The sequence below is a fragment of the Colletotrichum aenigma genome (assembly GCF_013390185.1).
Source record: "Colletotrichum aenigma strain Cg56 chromosome Unknown KSG_Cg56_contig04, whole genome shotgun sequence".
In the NCBI taxonomy this organism is placed as follows: domain Eukaryota; kingdom Fungi; phylum Ascomycota; class Sordariomycetes; order Glomerellales; family Glomerellaceae; genus Colletotrichum; species Colletotrichum aenigma.
The window spans coordinates 5,599,789-5,610,968 of NW_023500910.1; the positions used below are offsets into that span (position 1 = coordinate 5,599,789).

Consider the following 11,180-nt stretch of genomic DNA (forward strand, 5'->3'; position numbering starts at 1 on the left):
AGGACGCGAGGGGATGTGATTGTACGTTCTAGTGGCACACGGTGTTCAGGGCTGGGATTGGCTACGATTTGCTTTCTATGATACCGCTCTGTTTGGGGGATTTCGGGTCCATCTATGGGATATATCAGCGAGTCACGGTGATTGGAAAATGGCGTTGATGTTGATATCCAGTATTGCAGTCAAATTTTCAACACATCTTCAACTGTTCGCATGAGCATTGCTCCTCCCGCAAGTGCGAACTGGTGCTGGGGAAACCACGGTGATGTCACAATGCGGATATCGCCTCCCTGGGTCGGCACTCGTCATCTCACTGGAAGATCGGCATGTAAGCAGCCACTGCATAATCCACAACCAGCCGATTGGTGATTGGAGCTGGAGGATTGCACTTTGGTGCACCATCCACTTTTGCTCAAGGGGTCGCGAACCCACAACATTTATCGGAATCTACATTGCAAAGGGCGAATCAGCGCCACGTCGTGCAGTCCAAATATTGGACCAGCATGTCACCGTTGTGGGACTGGATTGTTTTGCTCGCCACACCATACATTGACTCTCCAATCTTCCACCAATGCCACATCATCCCTTTGTCCGTGTTCAAGAGCGCCATTGGCTACATCAGCGGCTCACCTTACCCATGGACACACACCGGCCCGCATCGGGGTCCGATCGGTGCGGGTTCGGTGTGGGGCCGTATTCAAAGTGGGGGCCGCCGACATTGACTTCACCTCACTTCTGGCAGGAACGTCACTTCCTTTGTAAATTCTCAGAGTTCCTTCTAGTCATGAACAAATTTTCCTCTGTGTCTGATCTCAGACACCTCCAAAAACCAAAAGACTCTGAACATTGACGTCTTGCCTCCGGCATGCCCGCCGTGCATCGTCGACATGTACATCTCAGTATCAAAAAGGCCGATGCTGTCCACTATTCTGAAGTTGTACTCTGCCCCCAGAGCTCTGGAAATTGGTGAAGCGACAGGCGGAGGTGGTCCTAGTGTTGGCTTGGAGGTTGTAGCTTCGTACATTGTGACGCCTAGATGTACTTTGCCAGCGTCCCAGTACAGATACGCGTCCGCTGAACTGCTCCGGGGAAGTTGCCTGGTTACAGACTTGTCGAAATCGCCAAGCTTACGGTGCGCTTCGTTGCCGTCGCTCATGGGGATGATCCATTTCCGAACTGAGAAGAAAAGAGCAGGCTGCGCTATGAACACGACGCTGACGACGATCCCAAAGTTGGTTCCTGCCCCTTTTATCCCCCAGAGCAGGTCGTCTTCGATTTCTGGACGTATGGCCCCGGCGGCTTGGTGTTGCGCTGGTATGCGACCGATGCACAGGATCTGTCCGGAGTCGACGCTGACTAGGATAGCCCCAATGATAGCGTCGCAAGCGAGGCGGTGGAGGCGAGCTAGGTGTCCGATGCCACCTTGAAGCCATAAGCCTGCCCCACACTGGGTCTAGAGCCAAGAGATACGGCGAGGCCCTTTTCCATCGCCTTTGCTATGATGTCGCCTGTTTTGCAGCCGGCCCCGGCGAAGACTATACCCCCAACCTTCGCGTCAGTCAGAACATGCACTTCGTTGAAGGCGCTCATATCGATTGCAACGACATTTTGCCACTGACAGTGACCGCTGTGCCCCCCGCCTACAACCGTCAACGCCATACGATGTTTCAAAGCCCATCGGACACACTCCTGCACATGCTGAATCTTGGTTGGTCTGATGACTGCGGCCGGGCGATGTAGACGCGCTTCCCGGTTCTTGACCTGCATCTCCTCGTCTGCGACCGGCACCCTCGACGTTAGCTCCGGTAGTGCTGTTGAATGTCGCGTGAAAGCCATCATGACCTCCGGCGCGGCGAAGATGAGATGTCCCTCGTCGTGTCGGCCAAGGGAGCGGCAGACATTGCGCCATTCGAGTTGGATGGCGGTGGTTTTCGGCATGGAGCCTGCGATGAATGAGGTGAAGCGGTCCAGCGATTCATTGGTGTTTTCCACTCGAACAATCCCTGTGGGGGAAGGTGCAACTTGGTGAGGTATGAGGCCGTCTAGGTGAAGTGGGCCATCTCTGTGGAAGACGATTACCGTGCCGTTTACTGAGTGGTCCATGAGCAGGTCTAGGGCGGCCCGGAGATAGTCGTGTTTATGATGCATGCCGTACATGCTATGACAGAAGAGAATCACATCGAACTTCTCATCGTAGAAGTTCTCCTTGGAGCTGTCCAGACCGAAAGGAATACATCTCACGTCCGGTCGACTCTCTAGGGAGGGCAGCGGCAGCCCTTTATCGTCCGCCGACTCGAGCCACTCTTCTAGCCACGAAGCAAATAGTCCATTCGGCTCAAGTGCAGAATAACTTGTGATCTGATGCCTCATTTTCAAAGGCAGATATCCGAGTACGCTTTTTGTACCGGGTCCGATCTCCAGCACAGAGACGCGGGGGCGTGCTTTAACGATTGGAGTGAGGACTTGTGTAAGCTGAGGCAGAATGAAGTCATCGTATGCATTTGAGCCTTCTTTGAAGAGGTTGAAACTCATGCTGTATTCCTTATCAGATAGTGGTTGGCTGGCGAGTGTATCGTTAGACTTGGAGGGTTCCCTAAGAGCACGCTTGAGATGATCGAGGGTGGCCATTTCGGTGGAGCGAGTGTAAGTTGAAGCTGAGAAACTGAGGTTTTGCCAACAGTTGATGGATAGTATGAGTCTCAGTGCTTTATGTATTCAACTGCGAGCCGGACCGACGCCAAATGACCGTATCAAAACGCCCCGCCACGGGACCTCCAGTGGAGTGTGTCCTCCAGCAGCTTGCCACAAACACTCTGCGTTTTTGCATGACTCCCGTGAAGGAAAGCTGAAGACCTGGCGCAAGACATGCGCTTGGCTTTGCTGGCCCCCAACAACACGCTTGTGAGTGGCTACGATTGTTGTCGGCCTCCGGCGTCATGCATTGGATTTCGGCCAGTAGTGGGCATTGTCTGATAAGGTAGCAATCATTACGTCAATGATTTTGGTTCTGGAGATTGTTAGTTATTTTGGCTTTGTTCGGCGTCTTCTGATCTCCCCAAATGAGCAAAGCAGCTTGTCAAGGTGCGGCAAACATGCGGTTGAGGAAAAGGCGCTTTTCGGCTCTTAGCGCCCGGTGACTGGGTCCGATTGCGGCCCCACTTGTGCTTCCGGGACCGACTTTGACCCCCGAGAGCCTAGCAGTACAATGGCTCTAATATCAGTGCTTAAATACCGGTCGTATCCTCTTTGGGCCTGTGTGCACTTCCCATTCCGCTAAAATTAAGCACTCGATTGAGAAGGTTTGGCGCAGTTACGTAGTTTTCTGGGGTTTTCGCATTGTCATCCAACCTTTCTGTCCATGTCAATCTCAACCCACGACAGGGGAAAGCATCAACTTGCTAACTGACTCTATGGCATCTATACTATAGATATGGTGCGGTAATGTTGCCGCCGAAATAACTTCAGGTCTTCGCATCGCCATTTTCCAACCCTCATGTAGATCTGCTTCTGCTTGTCGAGACACTGCAAGGCTAGTCCTTCAATCCAAATTGGAGGCGACTTCATGCTGCGATGTTTCCCAAGACAGAGGTACTCCGTATACCCGACAGCTGTTCGCTTGCGGACGTGCCCTGGGACGTTGGACTTAACAAGACAGACGGGCAGATACCAGAGCTCAACGAGAAGGGAGACTTCATTGTTGTCGATCGTCACTGCTCCCAGAGACTCACCAGTCTCTGCGTCAGCGAGGTCATCGCCCCGCTTGATCTTTGTCGGGAGGTGCATTTGGAAATCGTACTCAACATAAGGCACATGATATGCCTTCCGCAGCCGACCCTTCACCCTCAGCGCCGACCGTGGTTCGTTGGGGCCTAGCGTGTCGAAGCTGAGGATATCTAGCCACGTCGTGTCGATAAACTCTCCAGGGGCATCAGACAGCACAAACCTGCACGCCTCCGGCAACGAGCCCCATGACCAAGACGGCGCGCGATAGGATCTCAGCGCCGTCTGACTCTTGACCCCTTCCGACACCACCCACACAAGACCTCGGTGGATATCGCCTTTCCAGAGTCCTGATACGTACTCGTCTTTCAGTGCGTACTGCAGCGCCTGCGCGATGCCAGCAACGGCGTGAAAAATGTCTGATGCCATGGTCAATTTGCAGTGCGTGTACTCCCTCACGATCTCATACCAACCGTGATACAGTCTGTGTGATGCAGCGGGCGATGCGTAAAGATTGACACTGCCAGCTCATTTGGGTTGACGAGAACAAAAGTAGTCTTGGCGAGAGGACGCGCTCCTGGACGACCCACGCTCGTGTCCACAGCGGAGGCTTGTGATCGCCCCAGATGTCGCGTGCCGGGTCAGGAAAGTATAGTGCGTTTACAAATCCCTTCATCTTTTCACCTCGTGGGAAGGCGATCTCCATTGGTATTGGAAACGTGAGGCCGGGGTGTCGTGTGGCAAACAGGCCGCCCTCACCACCAGCCGAACTCACTCCCGATATGTCATGAGTGAGTCAGTGTAGTACTGGCACATCCTTTTGGCCTCAAATTCCCAGTCGTCTTTCGAGTCTTGGATGATGCCTAAGCGGACTTGTCTCAGCGGGAGCTGTGTTGCTCGCACGGAGATCAGACTTACAAAGCGAGTCTATCCAAAGATACTGGACACCCAATGCTCTTGAAGTAATAACAGCATCGCGAAAGGCCTGAGATAAGTCTTCGAGGAACACACATCGCCTTCTTTGGTTAATGGTAGCCTTCTTCGTCGTGATAATCGTTGACTTGCCCCAACAATGACTCATGGTGATGATGTATGGGCCCAGGTGACCAGAACCATCAACAAGGCAGAGTCCGGATGGACTGTTGTTCGCCATAAGGTCCATAACACGTGTCGGAAGCGGTGCCAAAGGATTCGTGATCAGACTGCATAATGTATGGGTCGCAAGACACCGCTTTATCCACGAAGCCGCAAGCCGAAAATCGTCGTCCGAGCCGGTTGTCCACGAGCAATCTATTGCCTTTGTTGATGAAATAGAGCTTATATTGTCTGCGGTCTGTTGTCAGCTTCAAAGAGGGGATGATGCGAACTGTGGGACGAGGAGGGCCCGACCTTCATACTGCGCAAAGTGGAACGGGACTTGGAATAGACTAAGACTCGAGAGAAGAAAAGCAGCTAAGCAACGATATGTCGCTCTCTCATTCCAAAGTCCGTATTGGACGTCTGGGTACCATCGTATTTCTACTGCACTTTCAGGGAGGATGCGAGGTGGTCTATTGCGGTCGCCAAAGATGCTGTGCTTGAAGTTGTCGAGTAGCAGGGCGCACAGATGACATCCTCCATTGGCCGCAGCGCGAAGTGCTCCGACGCTAGGTTGATGAGGACACGAGTGGAACGATCCGTGTATGTTCGCTGTGACGTTTTGGGACCGAAAGAGGTAGTACCAGTTTGGTGGTCGTTCATCTGGCTGAGAGGAAGCACTACTGAAGTGAATACCTACACATGTTAAGATCCAGAGAGGGCCTTTTGGTCCGATCTGTAAAGTGGATTAGACAATGATAGTCAGCGGGCCAAGAACGGGTCAGTTTTCCAATGTTGCTGAGCTGAGGGCCAGGTTAATTGTCAGTCGGCAATAATCTTGAACATAGATGCCAGAAGAGATAATGCAAATTGGTGTATTAAGCTAATCGGGCGTTGCTGGCGCCTGATGGCTATGCAAAATAAGCCCTCCTTGGCGTCCTCTGTGACTGGATGAGCTGCGATGTTCAGGTTGGACATTGGACTTGTATCAACCAATGAAGGCTGCCAAAGGCGTTGATATTATGCTACCCTTGTTGACTGAGACATTGTACGCCTTCATTGGCGGATCAGTCAGCCGGTCCATTTTGCGTCGCTTTCCACAGCCTGATTTGCGTGCTGGAGCCCCTTCTTCTTCCTTGCTCCGAAGACTGTCAGTTCCTTCGCTTGATCACTTCCACGACAGCGCAAGTTACGACAGATTGCTCACTTTTGTCCGAACAGGAACAGGCACATGGTGTCCTGCAAAACACTTGATTCCCAGTGACCCACTTGAATTTGACACCGATCAACAAACCTAGCAAGGTCTGAATCCAGTGAGCTTCAGTAGTCTACAAATTCCTGGAGAACATTTCTGCTGACCTGGATCTCGTGCAGCATGGACATTACGAATCGCAACATAGCGCCCTCGAGCGGGGATGCGACGAGCGAAGCCGAGGACAAAGATGCGTATACGGTTGGATGGATTTGTGCCCTCCCCTTGGAGATGGCCGCCGCTGAGTTGATGCTCGATGAGGTTTATGAGACGCCTCAATTCGAGCAGGACGAGGGCGATCACAACAGCTACACCCTAGGCATGATGCGAGGTCATAAAGTAGTTATTGCCTGTCTGCCAAATGGTGTTTACGGAACCGACCCGGCCGCCACAGTCGCCAAAGATATGCTCCGAACTTTCAAATCCATTCGATTCGGCCTGTTGGTTGGTATCGGAGGTGGAGCACCATCTTTGGATCATGATATTCGACTGGGCGAAATCGTCGTGAGCAGACCCACCGGCACCAGTGGAGGCATCATTCAGCACGACCGGGGTAGAAAACGGAAGCACGAGGACTTTGAACGAACAGGGTCGCTTAATGCGCCACCCCAGGCGTTACTCACGGCTTTGAGCCGCCTGCAAGCTCGTCACTTACGCGGTGGCAGTACCATGTCCCAGTTCCTGTCCGAGGCACTTGGGAAGATTGAAAAGGCAACGATCAGACAGAAGTTTAGCCATCAGGGCGAACCAAACGACCGCCTATTTCGAGCGGAGTACGGGCATGTCAGGGCTGAGTCCAATTGTGATGACTGCGATGGCTCGCAAACTGTGCCGCGGACGAAGAGAGATGATACTGAGCCGTTGGTTCACTACGGTAACATCGCCTCAGGAAATCAGGTCATGAAGGATAGCGAGACCAGAGATCGATTGAGCAAGGAACTTGGGGTGCTCTGTTTTGAGATGGAGGCTGCAGGACTAATGCAAGACTTCCCTTGTCTAGTGATTCGTGGTATTTGCGACTACTCTGACTCGCACAAGAACAAAATGTGGCAAGATTACGCCGCTGCAACGGCTGCAGCTTTTGCCAAGGAGCTTTTATCTATAGTATCCTCTGGCCAGGTCAAGAAGGAGAATGAGATTGTACTTGGTAAGTAGTCTAGTTTATTCCTCGGGGCAGGGCAAACATTACCTGGAAGAGCGATTTCAACTTTTGTGATATCGACAGATGATTTGTGATGTCGCGGGTTTACTAACGCGAACTGATTTCAGATCCCAAGCTCTACACCCTCGTGTCTGATATAAGAAATGGCATACGAAATCAAAGGCAAGAGCAACATGCTCGCCATGTAGATGAGAAAGATCAAGAGTGCTTAAGGGCACTCTCTCGGACAGACTCTTTTGTCGACAAGGAGCATATATTGGAGAAAAAGGACAAGCTTCTCCGAAAGTCGTATCGTGGGATCATTGACAATCCCGAATTCCGGCAGTGGCGTAACAGCACGCAGAGCCGTCGACTATGGATCAAGGGAGATCCAGGCAAGGGAAAAACAATGCTCCTCTGTGGTATTATCGAAGAGCTTGAGAACAGCAACCGTTTGTGCTACTTTTTCTGCCAAGCCACTGAGGAAAGGCTTAGTACTGCAAATGCCGTTCTACGCGGACTCATCCTTCACCTGGTGCGACAGTACCCCGCACTCATTTCGCATGTCCGCAAAGAATACGACAACAAATACGAAGCCACCTTTGTCGGTCACAACGCGTGGCAGGACTTGTGCAGGATACTGGAGTCCATGCTGGAAGATGAGTATCTGGGCGAGGTTTTGATCATTGTGGACGCCCTCGACGAATGCAAGGATGTCGGCGATCGCGAGAAGCTGTTAAAGTTCTTGTGTAAGATATCGTCCAGTTCTCGCGCGAAGCTTATTGTTTCGAGCCGGAATTGGCCAGATATTGAGAAGGAACTGGGCAAGAAAGAAGACTACGCGGTGACTCTATCTTTGGAATTAAACGCAAGCAGCATCTCACACGCTGTAAACAAGTACATCGAATGGAAAGTGGAAGGTTTCGCGGAAGTCGAGCCCTACAAGAGCAACAGCGATCTCCTTAGGTCAGTACGAAGTCACCTGGAGGAAAACTCCAGAAACACTTTTTCTGGGTTTCGTTGGTCTGTCAAGAGCTTTCTGGAAGCAAAGCAACCAGCAGACGTAACGTCAAAAGAATCCTTGGCCAGTCCCCAGCAGGCCTTGGAGGCCTATACGGACGCATGATTGAGAACATCTTTGATTCAGAGAATCAACAGCTGTGCATGGAGATTCTGGCTGTTATATCGGTCGTGATACGCCCCATCACGTTCCAGGAACTCTTTTACACTATCCGTCATTTATTATACGACGATCTGGAGCCGGAGGATTTGGAAAGCATTATTGAGTCTTGTGGTTCCTTTTTGAATATGCAAAAAGACACGATCTACATTGTCCATCAGTCAGCCGTGGACTTCCTGCATAGCAGCGCTTCGAAACTTCCTCGTGTCGCAGAGAGGCATCAAGCTGTCTTTTGGAACTCTCTCAACGTCCTTCTCATTTCGGACGACGTTAAACGCGACATGTATGGTATAGAAACACCTACAACACCCTACGAGGAAATCGAAATCCCTTATCCCGATCCATTGTCTGCCTTGAAATACTCTTGGACTTATTGGGTGGATCATTTGGCCGAATGGATTTGTGGAAGGAACATGGACTCGAGCGCAACCTCACCCACGGATACCGAGGCCATCTCCAGGATCCAAACCTTTCTCCAAACCAAGTTTCTATACTGGGTAGAGGGCCTTGCCCTTCATGGCCAAATGCAACTAGCGGTTCGAGCTATACAGAGCCTTCAGAGGATAATGGTAGGTCATGTCAGACATTTTCAAAGTGTGTAGAGTCTCAACAGCTGACAGGAAATCAGGACGAAATTCCGAATGCCTCAGAACAGGACCTCGCAGTATTCGTCCATGATGCAACCCGATTCCTATTAAGTCACAGGGTTACGATCGAAACTACACCCTTCCAAGTTTATGCCTCAGCTCTGGTTTTCAGTCCCGACGAAAGTATTGTGAAGAAGACGTTCCGGCATGAAGCACCTAATTGGGTTACGGCAACCCTACGTCCAGGTACAACCTGGACGGCCTGTCTACAAATTCTTTTTGATCACGAAGCATCAGTCACTTCGATATCTTACTCGACAAATGGTCAATGGTTTGTTTCTGGGTCTGATGACGGTACTGCGAAGCTGTGGGATGCAGAGACTGGGGCTTGCTTGAATACGATCGGTGACCAAACTTACACCTACGGCACGGCCATATGTATCGCAATGTTCTCAGCAGATGACCAACAGGTTATCACAGGGTCTCGGAACGGGATTGTGAAAGTTTGGAATAGGTCGAACGGGGTCTGCGTGCGTGAGACTCGGTACCATTGGGGTAACGCGGCGTGCTTGGCTATATCAGCTGATCACCGCAAAGTTGCATTTTCCTTCGCAGATGATACCATCTCAATCTGGTACGAAGAAGAGAAGTATCCTTTCCTCGTGCTCCAGGCTCACCATTTCATTTTATCAATGAGTTTCTCGCCAAATGGAGAAGGTCTTGCAGCAACAGTCGTCAAAGAGATGAAAACGACTTTCATAATCTGGGATCTGGAGACTGGGGTCTGTGAGCAAACAATAGATGGGCACAACTTAAGTTCGTATTCAAGGAATACACAGTGGCTCATGTCGAGGGGCCATATTATGCGGCGTGGGGAAACACTCAGTGGGTTCGAGCCCAGCCCCTTCATGTCGCTTTCAGACGTCCTGAGCAATGTCCATGTCCCTTGCATGACGTTTTCTGAGAAACACCAACTACTTGCAGTAGGTGGTTTTCAATTCAGTTCTGTCTGGGATGTCGCTACAGGAACTTTAGTTTGGTCTCGTCATCAGTCGTCCTATGCACTCGCCATTTCGCCGGACGCGTGCCGACTTCTTGCATGCACCGGCGAAAACGTGATCGAAATTTGGGATCTATCAATGACTCAATCCGGAACTACGTTCAGCAACAATGAAGGTCGACCATACCGCGTTTGTTTCTCAACCGATGGCCAGCAGGTCGCAGCATACTACGACACAAGCCACAAGGTCAAGTTCTGGAACATGACATCGTCTGGTCAGAGTACAGAGATTCGTCATGATGGCGACCGCGTAGAGGAAATGGCGTTCTCAGCTGATAGCAAACATTTTGCGATTGGTTCGATAACAGGCAAACTTACCGTCTGGGACTTGCAGACTGGTGCCCTCATGACGACATTGGGCGAAAACAAACCCTCTGCATCGCAGGAGTGTCGCCCCTACGACACATATGTCACTTCGCTGGCTTTCCGAGGTGATCTCCAACTAGCATCATCCGCTGAAGGCGTCATCAGCCTGTGGGACATACCTGGAGGCAAGCGCAAAAAGACGCTTCATGGCCCCGACATCCACACTATCTATAACATTACCTTTTCGTCGAACGGAGACTGGTTGGCGCATGCGTTTCTAGACTCAGAATGTCGTTGGTTGGTCGCATTCTGGAACATGGCAACAGGTGCTTGTGCGATAGTACCCGAAGTTTGCTACTTAATCGATTCCCTCATCTTTTCAGTCGACAACCAACTGCTGTGGAGCTCGTTTGATACAATTACAATCTGGGACGTCAACTCAAACACCTGCACGCATTCAATCAACTTTGATGACCATAGCATTAACGAAATTCACTTGTCCTTCGACGCGGAACTATCTTCGCGCCTATACACCGAGTTCGGGTTTCTAGACTTAGATCGGCTCGGTACTAGTGCAATAAAAGCGCCTGATGTGGACCAAGAGGATACGCTACGTTTGCCTGGGTACACATTGAGCAGGAACTGGGACTGGATATGTTCACATGGAGAAAAGAGACTTTGGATCCCTCCAGAGTATAGGTACAGATATTGTGATGAACCGGAGGGAAAAACTCCCCTCGCAACAGGCATGAACGGGCCCGCTCTTACACGGTCTACTGATACAGGTAGAATAGTACGACTGCAGTTTGAGACAGAAAGATAGACTACTATTGTGCGCAGGGAGCCGATGTCGGAAGAGA

General features: G+C 51.1%; 1 protein-coding gene across 1 annotated transcript; it reads left to right on the top strand.

Annotated features, from left to right (window-relative positions):
- Positions 1-6,169: 6,169 nt before the first annotated feature.
- CGCA056_v007328 (Vegetative incompatibility protein HET-E-1) lies at positions 6,170-8,313 on the top strand (the record flags this gene model as incomplete). The annotated part of the gene is made up of 2 exons (XM_037322577.1): positions 6,170-7,193; positions 7,316-8,313. The coding sequence occupies 2 exons, from the start codon at positions 6,170-6,172 to the stop codon at positions 8,311-8,313; spliced, it is 2,022 nt and encodes a 673-aa protein (XP_037179538.1).
- Positions 8,314-11,180: the final 2,867 nt, after the last annotated feature.